Source organism: Typopeltis vanoorti, chromosome 17, assembly GCF_054136105.1.
Source record: "Typopeltis vanoorti isolate ZY-2024b chromosome 17, IOZ_Tvanoo_1.0, whole genome shotgun sequence".
In the NCBI taxonomy this organism is placed as follows: Eukaryota; Metazoa; Arthropoda; class Arachnida; order Uropygi; family Thelyphonidae; genus Typopeltis; species Typopeltis vanoorti.
The window spans coordinates 89,482,440-89,505,821 of record NC_143565.1 but is presented as its reverse complement, the minus strand read 5'-3'; the positions used below and the strand labels follow the sequence as shown (position 1 = coordinate 89,505,821).

The window sequence follows — 23,382 nt, the reverse complement described above, 5'->3', positions numbered from 1 at the left end:
GTCTTTCTGCTACTTATATATGAGAAATATATGACTTCTGAATTAATTTAACCTGGATATCTTCCTAGAGCTGGCTTCTACTGATGAGGTTTTTATATGTTTGTTGTCTATCCCCACCCTCAGCTGCCCTGAGGGTGGAGATAGACACCCACAGGCTTGTCTGCTCCCTGTTGGCATATAGTGGACTTTTTTGTCTGCAGCTGCATAGGTCTGGGGTTTAACATGACAGTGAACTGGCCTGTAGTTATGCAGGGCTGAGGTTTTGCACAGTGTTGTGGGCAGACTTAAGAGATTATTGAGACTAAGAGTTTTTTTGAGCTATGCAGGATGGTGACTTTTTTAATTTTATTTTTTATTTTTAGGTCACTCTTGAAGTTTTGGTATTCTAGGATATTGAACCAATGAAATCCTCAATAAAGGTTGAAACTAGTCTGGGTAATGACCCTTCCCTTAATGCAGAGCATTATGCACAACTGAAAGGAAGTATGCTTTGCAGCATGACACTAAGACTATTGATGTAAAGCCAGTGTGCATATATACTTGCCACCGGGTTGACTGAATGGTTAGTGAACACACACTCACAAACATCCTGCCAAGGGCATGGATGTTTGTGAATGTCTTTAGGTGGGAGATGAATTTCATCGTCTGATATGAGACCACTGCCCCACCCTCACTAACTGGAGGCCTAAAGTGGCTTGAAGAAGTTCCATGTTTTAGCTCTAAAGCAGGGTTTCTGCTAATGTAAAAAATGAATAAAAAAAAATCCTTAGCCCACCCACAGTACAAATTGTACTATAAGTTTATAATAACCTATTTTGGGAAGTATAATATACTCTCTTCCTTTGACACCTCATCTCTGTACATCAATTCTGATGTTACCTCGGACATCATTCATACTCAGCTTACAAATAATCAAAACAGAGCATACAAAATTACGACCATCAGATAGCTTCATGCCTCACACTTATTAGTGTAATAATCTTGGCCAATTTTTTGAGATACAGGTAACCCTTGTATAACGCGGTACTTATACAATGTGGTTTCGATATAATGCGGTCTACAAATTGTGGTATCCCTTGTTCAACGCGGTTTCGATATAATGCGGTCTACAATTTCTAGTAACCCTTTATTTTTATTTTATTTTATTTATTTTTCATATTTTTCACCATGGACTTAAAAATCAAATTTTATCTTCGTTAAATTTGTGTCTGCCCATATCGTGCAAGTAGTTATAAGTATCGAATTTAGTTTTATTGTATCACTGAATAAGGTACTGTACAGAGGGCTTTTGCAGTCTGTGTCATTCTCAACAAATAGTGCAATTAGAAACAGAATAAAAATGCCGCTAACTAATAAATCACATCTCCCCTCTCACAGAAACTACGCTGTATAGACTTAAGCAAAACCATATGTTGCACCGAAACACAGTATCTAACTAAAAACTTGTCCAATTTTTCAATTATGAAATAAGTGTTTTTTTGTTGCATTTGAAATTCTTGATGTCATTATGACAGATCACAAAAGCAAACTTAAAATAAAAGACTACCAAGAATTGAAACATGCCATATAATGAAGGTGTGAGTTTGCCTGCTGCCTTAAACACAAACAAGAAGCCATAAAATTCAACCAAGGGTTGAAATGTTTGTGTGAGTTGAGCCAATCAGTAATGAGAAGATCCATCGGAACGATAAATAACACCCTGTTGTGAATGTGTTTAAACTAATAGTGAATGTTGTTATGACAGTTTCAGATGTTATGGAATTTGATTGAAGAGAATTAGCATTTCAACTCAACACTTGTCGGTTGCTTTTGTCGTTGGGTCGCACGATCTTTTGTTAATACCGCACCAAAAGGTCTTTATAGCTGCTGTCTTGTGTACAACAAAATTCAGCTTGTACGTATTGTAACAATTAAAAATAAAACTTGAATAATTTATAAGCGTATAAAAGGATATCACCTGTAAATCGTTGACATGCCAGAAAAATTCTCAGACGTGCCATAGGTTCACCATCTAGGGTTTACTGTATAAAGTGTTTATTATTGAAAATTGTCTTCGTTTTCTGCCAGGAAAGCGCATTTAAAATCATAAGTGTGTTATTCTCAAGCAGAGCAGTTTATTTTCTAGTGAGTTACATACATATGTAATGCATTTTTTTTTATGTAAAAGTTTATTTTTATTGTAATGGCCACTAAAACTGCAACGAAAGGGAAAAAACCAACATTGAAGAGGAAATTCATTTCTCTCGAAGAAAAAATTAAAATCTTGGATCGGTTGAAAATTGGAGAAAAACATGGAGTTGTTGCTAATACCACTGCTAATACAATTCGAACAATCAAACAAAATGAACATAAAATCTGAGAAAGTTACTGCTGGGTCAATGGTATGTGCAAAGCGCATTGCTCGTGTTCGCGATATTCTAATAGAAAAAAATGGAGAAATCTTTAATGATTTGGAAAGAAGATTGCACTCAAAAGAAAATTCCTTTGGATGGACACCTTGTTAAGCAAAAAGCTCTCAAAGTTTATAAACATTTAAAAGAACTTGATCAAGATTCTTCAGAAGGAATCTCTCAGCATGGATTTTCTGCCAGTAAGGGTTGGTTCGGAAACTTTAAAAAGCGGTTTTCTTTGTATAATCTTAAAATACAGGGAGAATCAGCATCAGCAGATGTTGAAGCTGCCTGGAAATACCCAGCAGAACTATTAAAAATCATTAAAGAAGGTGGTTACAGTGCAGACCAGGTGTTCAATATGGATGAATCTGGGTTATATTGGAAAAAAATCCAAAATGCACCTATGTTTCGAAAAATGAAAGATCAGCTCCTGGATTCAAAGTTTCCAAAGATAGAATTACTCTACTGTTTTGTAGTAATACATCAGGTGATTACATGACAAAACCAATGTTTATTAACTGATCTGCAAATCCTCGTGCAATGAAAGGGCTCGACAAGTCCATCCTACCTGTTTATTGGTGGACCAACAAAAAGGCATGGGTTACAGCTAGCATGTTTGAAAATTGGTTTTTCAAGTGTTTTGTACCTGATGTAGAAAGTTACACAAAGAATATGGACTTCAAAATTCTACTAATTTTAGATAATGCACCAGGCCACCCAACAAATTTAAGCCATCCGAATATTAAAATAACTTTTTTGCCGCCTGATACTACTTCACTTATTCAACCACTCAACCAAGGAATAATATCAGCATTTAAGTCATATTATATTCGACGAACATTTCAATTAATTTTGGAAAAAATGGAATCTAATCCAAACATGACATTGCCTCGAGTGTGGAAAGAGTTTTCAATATTGAATTGTGTAAAAATTATTTCTCTGTCCATCAAGGAATTACAACCTTCTACGCTGAATGCTTGCTGGAAAAAAATATGACACTGCCTCAAGCATGGAAAGAGTTTTCAATATTGAATTGTGTAAAAATTATTTCTCTGTCCATTAAGGAATTACAACCTTCTACGCTGAATGCTTGATGGAAAAAAATATGGCCTGAAGCCATAATGGAACAAAATTTCATACCTCCAGTGCATGCCGAGCTACGTAGTTTAATAAACGTCGCACACATTTTTGGTGGAGAGGGCTTTTGAGATATGGTTAAAAACAAAATTAGTGAATTAATTGATGGAGAAACAGATTTAAAAGAGGACGGAACTGGTACAATTAATAGATGGCGGGGAAAGTTCTGCCAAAGATTCTGATTGTGATGAATCCGTTAAAGAATTCAGTTTAAAGAAATTAACAGACGGATTGGACTTGGCAAGAAAGTTAGGAAGTTATTTTACGGATAATGATCCCTCAATGGAGCGCTCGGGAAATTCACGAGACAATTGGATATTTGTTTAGTGCCATATTATGAACTTAATGAAAAATTGCAACATAGTGGAAAGCAAAGTCTTATTACTGACTTCTTGATGACTAAACCAGCCGAAGTATGCAACAAGAATTATACAAATGATGTCCAAGAGATTTCAAGTGGTGATGACCTTTATGTATTTATGTGCAATGAAATTTATGTACAATTTGTAATTTTTAGAATTTTATACTACGTATTTGTCATAGTTTATGTTTTCTTAACTTACATGAATTACCTGAATTAAATAAAAATATCGTTTTTGTTGGATATGTCATTGTTGTTTATATAATTTAAAAAAAAAACGATTTCGGAACCTAACCCTACTTTTCTATGTGATCTATATCTCGTATAACGCGATTTATATAACACGGCATTTCTATGCTACCTAACATCCGCGTTATACGAGGGTTACCTATACAATGATACTATTTACAAACAACTTTTTGGTCTTCCAATGGGCCAAAATATCAGTAGCAAACTACCAATTAATGAAACTGTTTCTTGTCCACATGGAGTCTATTTTTTTTGGAAGATCTTATAAATTTCTTTATAAGCTATTTTATTTATGCATGTTTTTTATTCAACAAAGATGTGTGTACAAATAATATTTGCTCAATGAACCATGATATTATTATTATTATTATTATTATTATTTTGGTAACCTCCATGGACTGAAGAGACTCATTGTGGGAAGCCCACTCAACCAGCAATATGTCTACTGTAATGAATTTTGAAGTGATTTACCCACCTGCATTCACAATGCACTCTGGCAATGCATTCCGCTCACTAACAACTCACTATGTAAAAAATCTACTCCTCACACCCTTCTTCACTACATAATTATACTACTTCCTGGGATGGCTTCTTGTTCTTCCCATCTTAGCATCTACTCTTTTTATAATTCTTCTGTATTAATTTGATAGAATCCCTAAACGAACTTGAAAATCTCTATCATATCTTCTTTTTTCCTCTTATTCACCAACCTTTGTAATCCACATTCCCTCAAACGCTCTTCATAATCAACACTCCAGAGCCCTGATATCACTTTGGTCATTCATCTTTAGATCCTCTCTAGTGTTTCCACATCACAATAAAAACTAGGTGACCAACTATGAGTGCAATAGTCCATATGTGGTCTGACCAATGCCTTATATAGAGGCATCACATCCTCCTTATCCCTACATGTCAATGTATTTTTATTCAGAGCAGCAATATCATTTGCAGTCTTTGCAACACTTGCAATGTGCCCTCAGAACTTCAGTCTACCATCACTCCAAGATCCCAAACTCATCCACTTCCTGAAATAAAAGCTCCACCAATAATACAGTATGTAGCCTTATATCTTTGTATCCCAAAGTGTAACACCTTGTATTTATTAATATTAAAACTTCAAACCCACTCATCTTCCCAACTAAAAGTTTATTCAAATCTTCCTGTAAAGAATTAATATCAGCACTACTCTTAATAATTCTACCTAACTTTGCATCATTGGCAAACATTTGAAGATCCCCAGACAATCCACATGAAATATCATTACCAAATAAGTTAAACAGTAGGGGTCCAAGAACAGAACCCTGAGGCATGCCACTGGTCACCTTACTTTTCTGAGACACTGCTCCATCATACATAACTTGCGGGTATCTTTCAGAAAGCCAATCTTCAGTCCATCTAACCAATCTATCTAATCCCATCTTCTGTAGCTTATACACCAGTCTGTCATGCAGTAATCTAACATATGTCTTTGCAAAGCTCAAAAAAATTACTGTATATAAATCTCCATTATTCAACACATTCATCACCTTTTCATAAAATATAAGCAGATTTCTAAAATAAGACCTGGCTTCACAAAACTGTGCTGACTGATAGAGAATCTTATGTCCATCAACCCAATCCCAATTTTTCTAACACTTTGATTACAATGGCAGATATACAAACTGCTCTATAATTCAAAACTTCTGTCCTAGAACCATGCTTGTGGAGGGGCTATTGTTCTGCCTTCTTTCTACTCTCATAGACCTTATCCACTGCCTTTCATTTAATAACCAGGTCAAAGATATAGCTACCTATTTTGCAGAATTTTTAAAAATACATGATATTATGCCATGCATTTACACAACCTTATTAACATCTAACACAAGCAACACTTGATATACCTCTGATTCCTTCACCTTTAGTTCTTCTAATCTCCTTGCTTAACTCTACATGTTGCACAGCATCATTGACACCACTATGAGATACAGTGATGAAGTGTTCATTAAATAATTCCACTATATCATTGGTTATGGTTACTTTGGTACCATAACTATCCACTAGTGTCAACCTGCCATAATTATTTTTCCTCTTGCTTGCCACATACAAATATTCCCTTGGATTAGATGAATGGCCAGTCTCCTCTCATATCCTACTTTTTCTTTTTTTTTAACCATGCTTGTCACTTTTCTGTCCTGCATTTTATATTCTTCATGCATCTGTTCACTACAAACTGCCTTTTACTTACTCCATAACAACTTCTTTTGTAACAACACTGCTTGCTTGATTTAACTGTTCATCCATCTCACTCCTACTCTGTTTATTTGCTTAACTCTTGGTATGCAGTTATGCATTACTTCTTGTGTTAGATACTGCCTTATCATTTCCTATTCACTATCAACATCTTTTCTACACAATTCATCAACGCAATGTATTGATTCATTTTAATCCTTTCTTTTAGAGTTACACAGTGATCAGCACTCATTTTAAAAATTTATGGAATTTACAACCATGTTAAAAAACTTTTTTATTATCCCAACGTTTCGATCTTCACATCAAGATCATCATCTGGAGCATACATCAATATACAAGACAACCTGATATGTGGCTTGTGAAATAGAGTGGAGAGAATATGTGCACAAAATGCAGGCAGTTGGAGGAAATAAGTGCATTAGAAATATCGATATCCGACCTTCTTGCTCCAGGAAAGGGGAATGAATGTAGGAAGAGAAATAGTGTGATAGGAGAGAATAAAAAAAATATATATATGAATTAGAAAATAATAGTTGATAGTGTGGAAGGTGTGAGTGACTGTGAAAGTTTAGGAGATGGTTTTGATTGGGAGAGTAAATTTAGATTAAGAGTGACTGACCTGCAGAGGGAGATAGATGAGCTGAAATAGAAGGAGATGTCTTGTGAATGAGAGCAGAAGTATGAAAGATAAGATTAGGAGAATGGAAGAGATAAATGCAAGGCGAATCAGAGTAGGGGAGAGAGAGAATTTTGAGGGTTTGTTGGAAGAGGAGAGAAAGGAAACAGTAGAAGAGAGGGAATGAGTGAGAGGTATGGGGGTGCTAGAAGAGGAGAGAATGGAAACAGCAGAAGAGAGGGAATGAGAGAGAGGTATGGGAATGCTAGCAGACGAGAGGATGGAAACAGAAGGAGAGACGGAATGAGAGAGAGAGAGATATGGAAGTGCTAGAAGAGGAGAGAATGGAAATGGTAGGAAAGAGGGAATGAGAGAGATGTATGGGAGTGCTAGAAGAGGAGAGAATGGAAACAGTAGTAGGAGAGAGAGGGGTATGGGAATGCTAGAAGAGAGAACACCAGTAGAGGAGAGGGAATGAGAAAGACCTATGGGAATGAAAGAAGGGGAGAGAATGGAAACAATAGGAGAGAGGAAATGGTAATAGGTGTAATGTATGGCGACTCAATAATCCATGGTGTTCAAGATAGGATGCGTGAGGAGTGTTTGCCAGGAGGAACAATAGAAAGGGGGGTGGCTATGGCAATTAAGAGAGGTGAAAGGGTGGATGAGATGATTGTGATGGTAGGAACAAATGACTTGAGTGGTAATGTAAGTTGGGCAGTGAGAGTTATGAGATTTTTGCTTGAGGCTGTACAGAAGAAGACAGAGAGAGGAAAAATAGTGTACGTGTTGCCTAGGTATGATAATGACGAACTGAGCAGAAGAGCGTAATATTGAATGACAATAGCTAGAATGTGTGACAAGAGAGAATGGTATATGTGGATGCTTGGAGTGTGTTTGAGGAAAGAGAGGAATTGTATGCGAGAGGCTGTTTACATTTGAATGAGGAAGGACGTAGGCATCTGGAGAGATTGCTGTTCTGAACGAGTCAGTGTGTCCCAGGGAGGATGATAGCAGGGATGGCCTCTTGTGGGAATGGATAATTGAGAGAAGGGAGATGACATCAGGTAACACTGAGCCCAGTGGACTCTGGAGGGGATAATGCTGGGTATAGAAACAATGGCATTTATATGCTTTATACTAATGCCAGGAGTATCTGGAATAAAGGAGAGGAATTGGTGGTGCAGATAGCATCAGCCTGGCCAAAAATTATTGTGATCACTGAGACGTGATTGACAGAAGGGGATATGACAACAGGAATAGAAGTCTCTGGGTATAGCATTTTTTGTCAGAATAGGAGGGGAAAGCGTGGTGGTGGAGTACTGCTTATGATAAGTGACAACCTATGTCCTCTAAGAGTGGAGGCTTTGGAAGGCAGTGAGACAAATCATTTTGAGAGCATATATTGTGAGGTAGAGGTGGGCAAGACAGGATATTTAGTGGGGTGTGCTACAGCCCCAGGAGCACAGAGAATGGGGACCAGGAAATGTTAAGACAGTTAAGTTTGGCAAGTGCAAGAAGAATGACTGTCATGGCAGATTTTAACTACAGTAGTATAAATTGGAGAGAGGAAGATGCATGTAGCAATAGGGGAATGGAATTTCTAGAATTCTTGAGGTACAAATGTCTTAGGCAACATGTAACAGAGGAAACAAGAGGTTCAAGAGTTTTGGATTTGGTTATAGCATCAGAAGAGCTGATAATAACTGAGATGACATCTCTTCCACCAGTTGGAGAGAGAGACCATATGGTTTTGATTTTGAAAATGAATAGACATCCAGGAGTATCAAAGAGACGGGGACTTATGTGGAATTATAAAGCAAGTGATTATAATAGTCTTAGACGTCAACTTCAGGAAGTTTCATGAAGGGAGAAATTGGAAGGCCGGGATATCATTAGTGCATGGGAAATTGTGAAAGAATATTTGTTAGCAGCAATGGAAAGTTGTATACCATGAGTGAAAAAGAAGACACAATTTGGAGTAAAGTGGATGACAAACAATATTAAACAGGAATTGCATGCGAAAAAGAGGCTATGGAAGAGATATAAGGAGACAGGTGAAGAGATGCATGAGGAATATAAGACACAGGCCAGAAGAGTGACTAGTGTGGTAAGGAAAGCGAAACTGGATTATGAGAGGAGATTGGCCCTAAGATCCAAAGAAAATCCTAGGGAATTTTTTAGCTATGTGGCCAGTAGGAGGAGAAATGACTGTGGAAGAATGATATTGTGGGATAAAAATGGGAATAGATTGACTGATGCAGAGGACATAGTGGAATGGATTATTTCATCCTAGAGGAGTCAGTTTTATTGCTAGAGGGATAGGGCAGGTTCAAGGTGTAGAGGTACAGGAGGAGAGTGTGTTTCAGATACTGAGTACTCTGGATGTCAGTAAAGCTTTGGGACTGGATGGTATTTCACCACGAGTTTTGAGAGCATGTGCTAGGGAACTGACAGTGCCTTTAACCTGGCTTTTCAATGAAAGTCTGGCTGCGGGAAAGGTGCCCAGGGAATGGAAGGAAGGTAAGATAGTGCCATTGCATAAGGGTGGTAACAGACTGGAAGTGTCTAATTATAGGCCAGTCTGTGTGTCATCAGTAGTTGTTAAGATCTTGGAGAAAATAGTGAGGGACCGTATACAGCATTGGGCAGATGAGGTTAATGTTATCTGTGAGAGTCAACATGGATTTGTGAAACGGTGCTCTTGTTTTAGCAATATGCTAGCCTTTTATAATGGAGTTAGAAGAACATTAGATGAGGGAAAGGCATATACTGTAATTTTCTTAGACTTAGCAAATCCATTTGACAGGGTGACACATGATAAGCTGATATTTAAGTTGCAGCATGGGTCTGATGTCAGATTGGTCAACTGGATTCAGGATTGGCTGTCTGATAGGTATCAGAGAGTTGTGTATGGTGGAGCAGTTTCAAGGAAGCAGAGGGTTACAAGTGGGGTCCCACAGGGCTCAGTACTAGGACGTATATTGTTTAAACTTTATATCAATGACATTGTCAGTGGATTGCAAGGGGATATTCAGTTGTTTGCAGATGATGCGAAGCTGGGAAGGATTAATAGTAATAGTGCAAATGTGGTAGCCCTGCAAGAGGATTTGAATAAGCTAGATAGATAGGCAAATGAATGGGGGATGTCAGTTTTATGCAGAAAAATGTAAGGTCTTGAGGTTTGGGAAACATTGATGGGACACTGCATAGTCTATGGGAGGAGTTATACTGGAGGAAGTAGGGGAGACAAGAGATCTGGGGTTGATGATTGATAGAAACCTGAAATTTCGTGGACATATTGCAAAGGTGGTGAAGGTAACACAGAGGATTGCTGCAATAATGAGAAGGACACTGACCTGCAGAGATAAAACAGTTATCATTCCGTTGTATAAGACCCTGATCAGACCACACTTGGACTATTGTTCTCAGATTTGGTCCCCAGGATTTGAAGGCGATAAATTAACTGTGGAAAGGGTATAACGACGGATAACAAAGATGGTTTCAGGACTGTACAAGGATAGTTATGTTGATCGCTGAGGGAATGTGGACTGCAGAGTTTGGTGGATAGAAGAAGGAGAGGTGATATGATTGAGACTTTTAAACCATTGAGAGGTGGTTACAGGGTTGACACTGGGGAGTTCTTTCGCTTGGTTGAACAGCGGGAAGGAGTGATGACAAGAGGCCATCCCTGGAAGTTACGAAAGGACTCTGTGAGCAAGAGGGTGAGGAGTGGTTTCTTTGCATGGAGGATGGTTGAACCATGGAATGCATTACCTGATGGAGTGGTGAGAGCGAGAACGGTCAATGAGTTCAAGGAGTGGTATGATAGACTTTGTGTTTCTTAGGGGGGACCTCCCCTCGACGAGTCTCGACAGACTTTATGTTCTTAGGAATGACCTCTCACGATGAGTCTTTTGACTCCATGGAGGTCTAAATAATAATAATAATAATAATAGCTGTAAGCTAAAGAAACAATGATTTGATCACATGTTATTCTACTGGTATGACCTCTAGTGAAAAAAAAAATTACAGCAAGCTAAATTCTATTTACGATGACAGGAATAAACATTCTTTCAGATGGTTTTCTTTTAGAAACAATGATGTCCTATTTTTAGTATTACAATTCTAATTTTTGCTTTTAAGATAATGGATTTTCTACAGTACTATTTATAGTTGTTCTTAGTGAGGAACGTTCCATGGGTCGAATATAACTGACCTCGTGATCACTTTCAATAACAGGTGTCAGTGTTAATACCTCATTCACTACCACATCCTGTGAGAATATCACCAATGTATTGATGTTAGTTGACTATGGAGTTTCTCATAATTACCTACCTTATAGCTCAACATATAGACCTTCTTGATAACAACCTTTTCTTGTTTCACTACCTTCCAAACCAATACCTCATGATCACTTTCACCAATAGGTGGCAGTGTTGATACCTCATTCACTACCACATCCTGTGAGGATACCACCAAATCTAATACCAATAAACCTAATGTCGCTTCCATTTTATCATAAAACACAAGCAGATTGCTAAAATAAGACCAGTCCTTCAGAAACCCATGCTGACCATCACAGAGAATCTTATGTATGGGTAACATGCTGATTTAGATAGTTATCCCAGAAACTCAACAAATTCACTATTCTTGTTACTATACACTATCACTTTTTTCCCATCCACATTCCCATGATTAAAATATCCCATTAGGATCATCTTCCTTTTACTTGCCCAATTAATTTGTCTAAATATTTCACAATCAGTACTCTCCGCATTCCCTGGCCTATAACAGAATCCTTTTAGATATACTATTCATCAATGCAATCACTCTTTGCTATCTATATGAACAGTATATTTGCTTGAGGATAATTTTAACTTTATTCTACTGGAATCAAAATTGCATACAGTATATATGTATTTTGAATCTTTTAACTTTTTTTTTACAAATAAATAGGTTCTTACTTAAAAATTTGGTTTTCAAAATTCATGATATAGAAAATAAAGATGATATTCAGTTCCATGCTATTTTCATATTAATATTTATTTATATCTCGTCAAACTTAGAATTACTTTTAGCCATACTGTAAATGAATTAAACTAGCATTCAACTTGGATAGCTACTTACATTTAATTCCAGTACAGAAGCGCATACAAATCTCCAAAGTTTTGAAGCGATTGTTGTTGCCACTGCATCCACGAAAGACAAAAGGCAAACATGTCTGACTCTCCGGGTCATAGAACCATCGTGCATGTATTTCGTTGCAGTTTCCCAAATCTACAGGCAAGCGGCAAACATCTACAAAACATAAAAAAATTTATATAAAGGAATAGTTCAATTTTTTACATAGATGGAATTTTTCTTATTGTTATATATACACAACAGCTATTATAATATCATATAATTTTCATTATTTAGTTGTTTAGTATAGTCAAATATAGTTTATACTTATACTATCACATAAGTAAATTAGCTTACAGTTGAGCATATAACATAGTATACTAGAGCATTTAGTTGTCGTTCCTCAGCACTATTTGAATGATGGCAGTAGCCGCAGCTCCAACTGCAAATGGCATGTCACCGAGTCCTACCCCATTTAAGGACTATATTTTGCATAACATACTGCAGGATTTTGTGGCATGCAGTGCTTGTGGTATATATGCATCCTGGCAGTTGGATATGTGGTGGGTGAGAGAAGGGGGAATGCATATATGTGCAAAATGTAGGCAATGGGAGGAACTTAGTAAGTTAGATATTACCATAATCGACCTCGTTGGGGCAGGAGAATCTCAACCTAGAGAGAGACGAGTAGTGTGATAGAGTGTGAGAATATGAACGAGCGAAATATGAATGAAAAAATAAGAATGGGGAGTGTGGAAGGTAATTGCGGAAGGAATGCAAGAGCGGCTAACTTGCAGAGAGAGATAGATGAGCTGAAAGAGGAGGTGGAATGTCTCGAGAATGAGATGAGAAGTATGAAAGATGAGATTAGGTGAATGGAAGAGATGAATGCAAGGCAAATCAGAGTAGAAGTGAGAGAGAGAGAGTTGTGGGAATGATAGAAGAAGAGAGAATAGAAACAGTAGAAGAGAGGGAATGCGAGAGAGTTATGGGAATGATAGAAGAGGAGAGAATAGAAACAGCAGAAGAAAGGGAATGAGACAGTTATGGGAATGATAGAAGAGGAGAGGAGAGAATGGAAACAATCAGAGAGAGAGAGAGAGAGAGAGAGAGGGGGAATGAGAAGAATGAGAGGGAGTGCTGGAACCAGGGATAGAGTGATGCCAGGACAGCAGGTAAGTAGGGAAAACACAGAGAGAAAAGGTTAGAAGAGAGAGAGAGAGAGAGAGAGAGAGAGAGGGATGCAGGTGAGCAATCAAGGAACAGAATGGTAAGAGGTAAGATGTATGTAGACTCAATGACCCATGATGTGCAAGATAAGATGCCAGAGGAACGATAGAAAATATGGCTATGGCAATTAAGTGGGGTGAAAGGGTAAATGAGATGATTGTGTGCACAAATGACTCGAGAGACAGTGTAAATCGGGTGGTGAGAGATCCGAGATTCATGCTTGAGGTTGTATAAAAGAAAACGCAAAGAGGAAAGATAGTGTGTGTATGTGTTACCCAGGTATGATAATGATGAGTTGAGCAGAAGAGCAGTAATAATGAATAGCAAATAGCCAGAATGTGTCAGAAGAAAGGATTGAATATGTGGATGCTTGAAGGGCATTTGAGGACAGAAAGGAACTGTATGCGAGAGATGCTTGCATTTGAATGAGGAAGGATTTAGGCATCTGGAGAGATTACTGTTTTCTGAACGGGTCGGTGTGTCAATGCAGGGAAACTAGATTTCCCAGGGTTAATGGCAGGGGGTGGCATCTTGGGGGAATAGGTGCTTGGGGGAAGGGAGACGACATCAGGTAATGCTGAGCCAGTGGAGTCTGGAGGGGATAATGATAAAAATAGTCACATTTTTATGCTTTATCCTAATGCCAGGAGTATCCGGAATAAAGGAGATGAATTGGTGGTGCTGATAGCATCAGCCTGGCCAAAGATTATTGGGATCTCTGAGACATGGTTGTTGGAGGATGATATAATAACAGGAATAGAAGTAGCGGGATACAGCATTTTTCGGCAGGATAGGAAGGGAAAACGCAGTGGTAGAGTACTGCTTATGACAAATGATGACTTATTCCCTCTAAGAATGGAGGCTTTGGAAAGCAGTGACACTAATGGTTTTGAAAGCATATAGTGTGAAGTAAAGGTGGGCAAGACAGGATATTTAGTGGGGTGCTACAAGCTAAGGAGCACGGGGGGGGTGGAGAGCAGGAGATGTTTAGGCAGTTGAGCTTGGCAAGTGCAAGAAGAATGATTGTTATGGAGATTTTAATTACAGCAGTATAAGTTGGGAAGAGGAAAATGCATGTAGTAATAAGGGAATAGAATTTCTAGAATTCTTGAGGGACAAATATCTTAGGCAACATGTAATAGAGGAAACAAGATGTTCAAGAGTTTTGGATTTGGTCATAGCATCAGAAGAGCTGACAATAACTGAGATGACATCTCTCTCACCAGTTGGAGAGAGTGACCATGTGGTTTTGACTTGGAAGATGAATAAACATGCAGGAGTATCAAAGAAAAGGGAATGTATGTAGAATTATAAGGCAGGTGATTATAATAGTCTTAGATATCAACTTGGGGCAGTTCCGTGGAGGACAGAATTGGAAGGTCAGCATATCATTAGTGCTTGGGAAATTGTGAAGGAATATTTGTTAGCAGCAATAGTAAGCTGTAATCCACGAGTGAAGAAGAGGATACAATTTTGTGTAAAGTGGATGACAAACAATATCAAACAGAAATTGTTGGTGAAAAAGAGGTTATGTAAGAGATATAAGGAGAGGGGTGAAGAGCAGATGCATAAAGAATATAAGACTCAGGCTAGGAGAGTAACTAGTATGGTAAGGAAGGTGAAATTGGAATATGACAAGAGATTGTCACTAAGATCCAAAGATAATCCTAGGGAATTTTTTAGCTATGTGGCCACTAGTAAAAATGGGAATAGAGTGACTGATGCAGAGGACATAGTGGAGTTGTTCAATGAATGCTTTATTGGAGTATTTCATTCTGGAGAAGTAAGTGCTAATACTATAGGAATAGGGCAGTTTCGAGGTTTACAGGTGCAAGAGGAGAAAGAGAGAGAGAGAGAGAGAGAGAGTGTGTGTGTGTGTGTGCTAAAGGATGGTATTTCACGATGAGTTTTGGGAGAATGTGCTAAAGAACTGACAACTCAGTTGAACTGGGGCTTTAAAACAATGAAAGTCCGGCTATGGGAAAGGTACCCAAGGAATGGAAGGAAGGTAAGATACTGCCATTGCATAATTGCAGTAGGAGGCTGGATATGTCTAATTATACACCAGTTTGTGTTTCATCAGTTGTTGTTAAGATCTTGGAGAAATTAGTGAGGGACCATATATAGCATTGGACAGATGAGGGTAATGTTCCAAGAGTCAACATCGATTTGTTAAGGGGCACTCTTGTTTTAGTAATATGATAGCCTTTTATAATAAAGTGACAGTAGCGGTTGATGAGGGAAAGGCATATATTGCCATTTTTTGGATTTTGCAAAGGCATTTGACAGAGTGCCACATGATAAGCTGATATTTAAGTTGCAGCACATGGGTTTAGATGTATGGTTAGTCAACTGGATTCAGGTTTGGCTGTTTGATAGGTATCAGAGAGTTTTGTATGGTGGGGCAATACCTTGTAACCACTTGTAACCTTCTACCTTGAATGAGGTAGAGAGTTTCAAGTGGATTTCCACAGTACTCAGTACTGGGATTTGTATTGGTTAACCTTTATATCAATGACATTGTCAATGAATTTCAAGGTGATATTCAGTTGTTTGCAGATTATGTGAAGCTGTTTAAATAGGAGCAAGATGGTAATATCTTGTTTTCATCTAAATAATAACTTGGCAAATGTGAAACTAAAAATTGAATTGAACAACACTATACTTCCATATAATACATTCCCTAAGTACTTGGGAGTCACATTTGACCGTTCTCTCACTTTCTGGCAACATCTTTCAAACTTGGCATATAAACTAAGGACACGTAATAATATCTTACAGAGACTCTGTGGCACTACCTGGGTTTCTAGAGCATCTACTCTTCGGATAACAGCCCTTGCTTTGGTATTCTCCAGTGCTGAATATTGTGCTCCTGTGTGGCTAAATATCCCTCACGCAAGGATTATCAATTCTCAATTGAACAATACCTTAAGATTGATTACAGGCTCTATTAGATCAACCCCAACATATTGGTTACCTCTTTTAGCAGGCTTTATTCCTACAGAACTACGTAGATTGAATTCTTTAGTCCGTGAATTCCAAAAAATTGCTTGTAATCCTAACCTACCTATTCATCAGGATCTCCCAACTCTTAACATCAATAGATTAAAATCTTGCCATCCATCACTACGAGCAGCAGAAGAACTAGTGCTAAATAATTTTAATCCTTTATCAAATTGGGAAGAAACATGGAAGGAAAATATGAAAGAACATTTGCATAACATCTTTAAAGGTGATCAAATCATCACAGGATCAGATCTACCTTGTAAAACATGGACGGTACTAAATATAATTCAGACAATCACTTAGGGAATTGAAACAACGTAGATCCGAATATAAATTAAATAATACTTTAATAGATATTTCCGATATTTCGGCAATGTCTCATTGCCATTTTCTAAAGGAACTTACAAAAAGGCAGGTGCACACAGGACCTAACAATACAGTAACTGGAAATGAAGATATGAAGCTATCGTTCTCCTAGAAGTCCTGATGGTGCCCTCTGGCAGGCTAAGTAGGCATTCTTGGCCGTTGGGCTGAAGGTCTGCTGATGTATGCCTCCCAAATTTGGGGCAGTCGCATACAACCAAATTTGTTGAGGTTTGGAGAGTTTCTTAGAGCAGAGGCTGATTCCATAAACAATCTTTCGAATTTATATTTACTCCGGTGTATTATTTTTGCTTTCTTCCACCATATTCTGTGGCGAGTATCCAGAGCATGGTCTGCAAGACCAGAATGGCTATATTTGTAAAACCGGATGTAGTCCTTGTGTTCAGAAATTCTGATATTCGCTGTCCTGCCTGTTTGGCCAAAGTACGACAGTTTACAACTGCAAGGGACCTGGTATACACCAGGTAGGTCTGGGGGAAGTGGTTGGTCTTTGGTAGAGCGGATAAGGGATGCCAATTTTCTGTAAGGCCTGTAACAGGAGGTGAGGTCATGTTTTTTTAGAATTTTGGTAATTTTTTCTGAGGTGCCTTGGATGTAGGGAATGGTGATGGATTTAGAGTACTCTTTTTTGTGGAGGTGAGGAGGAGGGGGGCTGTGGTTTGTAGGTTTTAATATTTTTTGGATTTTTTTGGGGGGGGTAGCCATTGGCTGAGAAAGTGTTGAGGATGTGATTTAGTTCAGTGTTAAGGGCTATGTCGTTAGAACAGATTAGTTTAGCCCTGTTGTATAGTGTTTTTACCACTCCATATTGTTGTGAGGGGGGGGGATTGTTGGTGGATGTATCTGCCTGTATGGGTGGGTTTTCTGTAAACTGAGAAAACCAAAGTTCCATCAGGCTGGCAGGTGACTAGTGTGTCTAGGAAGGGGAGGCAGTTGTTTTCCTCTTTTTCCAGGGTGAACTTGATTCTGGCGTGTTGGTTGTTTAAGTGTGTAAGGAAGGAGAGGAGTGTTTCAGAGCCATGTGGCCAAATAGCGAACACATCATCAACGTAGCGAAGCCATATGGTTGGTTTTTGTGGGGCAGAGGCTAAGGCGTTTTCCTCAAAGGTCTCCATAAAGAAATTGGCTAAGGGTGGGGAGAGTGGTGAGCCCATGGCTGTCCCCTCTATTTGTTTGTAGAATTTTCCCTGCCAAACGAAATAGCCTGAGTTCATTGTGAACTGAAATAGGGCTGAGATATCGGGAGAAAATTTAGCTTGGATTAGCTCTAAAGTTTCCTTGAGTGGGACATTTGTGAATAAGGAGGAGACGTCGAAGCTGACCATTATGTCATTATGTTGGAGTGTAAGGTTTTCTATGCTGGCTTTGAAGTGGGCTGAGTTTTTATGTGTGATGGTGTGTTGCCAGTATAGTGTGTGAGCTCTTTGGCCAAATGTTTAGCTAATTTGTATGTGGGGGAATCAACGCCATCCACTATGGGACGTAATGGCACATTTTCTTTATGTATTTTTGGGAGTCCGTAAATACGGGGGGGTATAGAGTTAAACGGTTTTAATCTGTTGGTAACTTCTACAGGCCAAGAAGTGACTTTCTTAAGGAGGCTGTGAAGTTTTCTAATTTGTGAGTTGGTGGGATTGTAATTGATAGGGAGGTAAGTAGCCCGATCTAATAGAAGAGCATTCAGCTTACCTTTGTAGTCCTTTTGGTTAAGTACTACAGTTGCATTTCCTTTATCCGCTTTGGTGATAACTAATTCTTTATTATTTCTCAATTCCTGTAGGGCTTCAAATTCCTTGTTGGATATATTGGTTTTGGGTGGTTTTGCTATGGAAAGGACACAAGCTACATCCAGTCTTACACTGTTGGCGATTTGATGTGGAAGGTGGCGGATTCCTCTTTCAATCTGGATCATAATATCCTCACTTGGTATTTTTTTGGGAGCAATGGCGAAGTTGTGGCCACGTGAAAGCACGTTGAGAGCTTCAGGCTTCTGGGTGACTGAAGAAAGGTTGATTACGGTGTTGGTAGCAAGTTCTGGATTGACGGTGGAATTCTTTTTTATTAATTTATCGAATTTCTTCATCTGTCGGCTTCGTATCTTTTCAAACTCTTTGTCTGCGGAGGTACACGAAATGTCATGTAAAATTGTCCACAGTTCTTGATTCAAAGTGCACGAAAGTTCATCTTCGAGGGTACGAATAGCTTCGTTAATTTTGGCTAAGCCTAACCACGTGGCGGTGATTTGTTCGCGAAGTAACTCGTAGCTCGCACGGTTGTATATACGGAGCGCTTTTTGCAAAACAAAACGGTGCTTCAATTTTACACAGTTCGGGATTACCTTGTTATCCCGGCAGCGTTTCAGGAAAGTCAGACGATTTAATTGTCTAGACAGCTTCAACTTCATTTTACCATATTGGCGAGCCTTCCGTGCGATCGTATCTCCGTGGATGATGTTGATTCTCGTAGATAGGCTTATATGTTGGTTATGCATTTCTAAATCACTTAGGGAATTGAAACAACGTAGATCCGAATATAAATTAAATAATACTTTAATAGAATGGCCACAACTTCGCCATTGCTCCCAAAAAAATACCAAGTGAGGATATTATGATCCAGATTGAAAGAGGAATCCGCCACCTTCCACATCAAATCACCAACAGTGTAAGACTGGATGTAGCTTGTGTCCTTTCCATAGCAAAACCACCCAAAACCAATATATCCAACAAGGAATTTGAAGCCCTACAGGAATTGAGAAATAATAAAGAATTAGTTATCACCAAAACGGATAAAGGAAATGCAACTGTAGTACTTAACCAAAAGGACTACAAAGGTAAGCTGAATGCTCTTCTATTAGATCGGGCTACTTACCTCCCTATCAATTACAATCCCACCAACTCACAAATTAGAAAACTTCACAGCCTCCTTAAGAAAGTCACTTCTTGGCCTGTAGAAGTTACCAACAGATTAAAACCGTTTAACTCTATACCCCCCCGTATTTACGGACTCCCAAAAATACATAAAGAAAATGTGCCATTACGACCCATAGTGGATGGCATTGATTCCCCCACATACAAATTAGCTAAACATTTGGCCAAAGAGCTCACACACTATACTGGCAACACACCATCACACATAAAAAACTCAGCCCACTTCAAAGCCAGCATAGAAAACCTTACACTCCAACATAATGACATAATGGTCAGCTTCGACGTCTCCTCCTTATTCACAAATGTCCCACTCAAGGAAACTTTAGAGCTAATCCAAGCTAAATTTTCTCCCGATATCTCAGCCCTGTTTCAGTTCACAATGAACTCAGGCTATTTCGTTTGGCAGGGAAAATTCTACAAACAAATAGAGGGGACAGCCATGGGCTCACCACTCTCCCCACCCTTAGCCAATTTCTTTATGGAGACCTTTGAGGAAAAATCCTTAGCCTCTGCCCCACAAAAACCAACCATATGGCTTCGCTACGTTGATGATGTGTTCACTATTTGGCCACATGGCTCTGAAACACTCCTCTCCTTCCTTACACACTTAAACAACCAACACGCCAGAATCAAGTTCACCCTGGAAAAAGAGGAAAACAACTGCCTCCCCTTCCTAGACACACTAGTCACCCGCCAGCCTGATGGAACTTTGGTTTTCTCAGTTTACAGAAAACCCACCCATACAGGCAGATACATCCACCAACAATCCCCCCCCCCTCACAACAATATGGAGTGGTAAAAACACTATACAACAGGGCTAAACTAATCTGTCCTAACGACATAGCCCTTAACACTGAAAAAAATGACATCCTCAACACTTTCTCAGCCAATGGCTACCCCCCCCCCCAAAAATCCAAAAAATATTAAAACCTACAAACCACAGCCCCCCTCCTCCTCCCCTCCACAAAAAGGAGTACTCTAAATCCATCACCATTCCCTACATCCGAGGCACCTCAGAAAAAATTACCAAAATTCTAAAAAAACATGACCTCACCTCCTGTTACAGGCCTTACAGAAAATTGGCATCCCTTATCCGCTCTACCAAAGACCAACCACTTCCCCTAGACCTACCAGGTCCCTTGCAGTTGTAAACTGTCGTACTTTGGCCAAACAGGCAGGACAGCAAATATCAGAATTTCTGAACACAAGGACTACATCCGGTTTTACAGATATAGCCATTCTGGTCTTGCAGACCATGCTCTGGATACTCGCCACAGAATACGGTGGAAGAAAGCAAAAATAATACACCGGAGAAAATATAAATTCGAAAGATTATTTATGGAATCAGCCTCTGCCCTAAGAAACTCTCCAAACCTCAACAAATTTGGTTGTATGCGACTGCCCCAAATTTGGGAGGCATACATCAGCAGGCCTTCAGCCCAACGGCCAAGAACGCCTACTTAGCCCGCCAGAGGGCACCATCAGGACTTCTAGGAGAACGATAGCTTCATATCTTCATTTCCAGTTACTGTATTGTTAGGTCCTGTGTGCACCTGCCTTTTTGTAAGTTCCTTTAGAAAATGGCAATGAGACATTGCCGAAATATCGGAAATATCTATTAAAGTATTATTTAATTTATATTCGGATCTACGTTGTTTCAATTCCCTAAGTGATTTAGAAAAGAAATAATTCAGACAAATAATGGCCTATGTGGAGATACTCTCTATAAATGGAACAGACAAACATCTCCAGAATGTGACTGTGGTGCTCAATGACAGACTATGCAACATATTGTAACAGAATGTATCTTCCGTGGTTATCAGAATGACTGGAATGACTTTTTAGAAGCAGCTCCTGAAGCTGTGACCTGGATTATGAACTTAGATCTGAATTTAAAATAATACATATGTTTCTTTTCCTTATTATAACATATTAAGACATTTACTTTTAACTCTTATTTTAATTTTCCAACTTCTTAGATTAGATCTGTGTTTTCCTTCAAAGTTTTAACTTAAAATATTTTAAATTCTTCAATTCTGTTAATATATAATGACATCATGATTCTCTTTTTTAACATCATGTTTTTGCCATGAACTATGTATGTGAAGCTAGGAAGAGTTATTAGTAATAGTGCAGATGTGGCAGCCCTGCAAGAGGATTTGAATAAACAAGACAAATCGACAAACGAATGGGGGTATGAGTTTAATGCAGCAAATGTAAGGTCTTGAAGTTGAAGTCTTGGGATGCATTGATGAGAGGCTGCATACTCGATTGGAGGAAGTAGGGGGAAGACAAGAGATCTGGGGATGACGACTGATAGAAAACTAAAATTCAGGGAACATATTGCAAAGGTGGCAAAGGTAACCCAGAGGATTGCTGCAATACTGAGAAGGATGCTGACCTGCAGAGATAAAAGAGTTATCGTTCCATTGTATAAGACCCTGATCAGATGACACTTAGACTATTGTTCTCAAATTTGGTCCCCAGGATTTGAAGGGGATAAATTAACTGTGGAAATGATACAGAGGCAGATAGCGAAGATGGTTTCAGAACTGTACAATGTTAGTTATGAGGATCGGCTGAGAGGATGTGGACTGCAGAGTTTGGTAGATAGAAGAAGGACAGATGATATGATTGCGACTTTTAAACTGTTGAGGGGTAGTTAACAGGGTTGACACTGGAGAGTTCTTTCACTTGGTGGAACAATGGGAATGAGCGATGATAAGGGGCTGTCCCTGGAAGTTATGAAAGGAAGCTGTGAGCAAGAGGGTGAGGAGTGGCTTCTTTGCACGGAGAGTGCTTGAACCATGGAATGTATTGCATGATAGAGTGGTGAGAGTAAGAAAGGTTAATGAGTTCAAGGAGTGGTATGATAGACTTTGTGTTTCCATGAAAGGACCTCCCATGATGAGTGTTTTGACTCCATGGAGGCCTGAATAATAATAATAATAATAATAATAATATTATTATTATTATTATTATTATTATTATTATTATTATTATTATTATAGTCTGTGCGGTTAGCCTAGTGGCTGTGCACTTCGCAAGCATATGACTGGGGAAGGAGTGTCCTAGGTTCGATTCCCATCGAAGAAGTGAGGTATTTGAGGATCTCCCTCAGCCATAGCCAAGTTAGTTAGTCGGTCTTGGGCGCAGGCAGTAGGGTTTTTTCTGCCAGTTTATCTGGCGTTTTTCATCCCATAAGCAAGCAAACCATCCCCCGTGAACACACTCGGATCTACAGCCATAAATACTTAACCCCCCATGAGGGAGGGGGGGGCTCAACTCGTCCCAATAGGGACGGAGGAGAAAAAGGGAGGAAACTCCATACGAATAAATAAAAATTATTATTATTATTTCTAAACCTGTGAGTCTGCAAAACTTATAACAAATCAATGTGATATGCAGATATGGATCAAAGTAATCTGTTAATGTTCTTTTTGAAAAGTTGTAGGTTATCATCTTTAGAGGATACATCATGAACAGAGATAGATGTAATGAGAAATGGATTATATTGGACTAGCAGGTTCAAGGGATTAGGATTCAAATATAAATGAATATTAGAAGCTGGAAAGATGAAAACAAATGTCCTGAGTGAAAAAGGGTGCAAAGTTATAGAAGCGATATATTTCTTCCAAGAAAGGTGAGGTGGTACACCTCACTTTTCTTGTAATAACACTGCACCTGATCTGTTGAGCAGGTGCAGTGTTATTACCTCCTCTGATG

At 38.8% G+C, this 23,382-nt stretch overlaps 1 protein-coding gene across 5 annotated transcripts in view; it reads right to left on the bottom strand.

Annotated features, from left to right (window-relative positions):
• Window positions 1-23,382, bottom strand: part of LOC150097613 (papilin-like) — a 1,184,257-nt gene that overhangs the window by 249,597 nt on the left and 911,278 nt on the right. For all 5 annotated transcript variants that reach the window (XM_090407770.1, XM_090407771.1, XM_090407772.1 and 2 more), the window contains one exon: window positions 12,116-12,286. In XM_090407770.1, coding sequence (XP_090263896.1) covers window positions 12,116-12,286 — 171 coding nt within the window. The remainder of the gene's footprint in view (window positions 1-12,115; window positions 12,287-23,382) is intronic.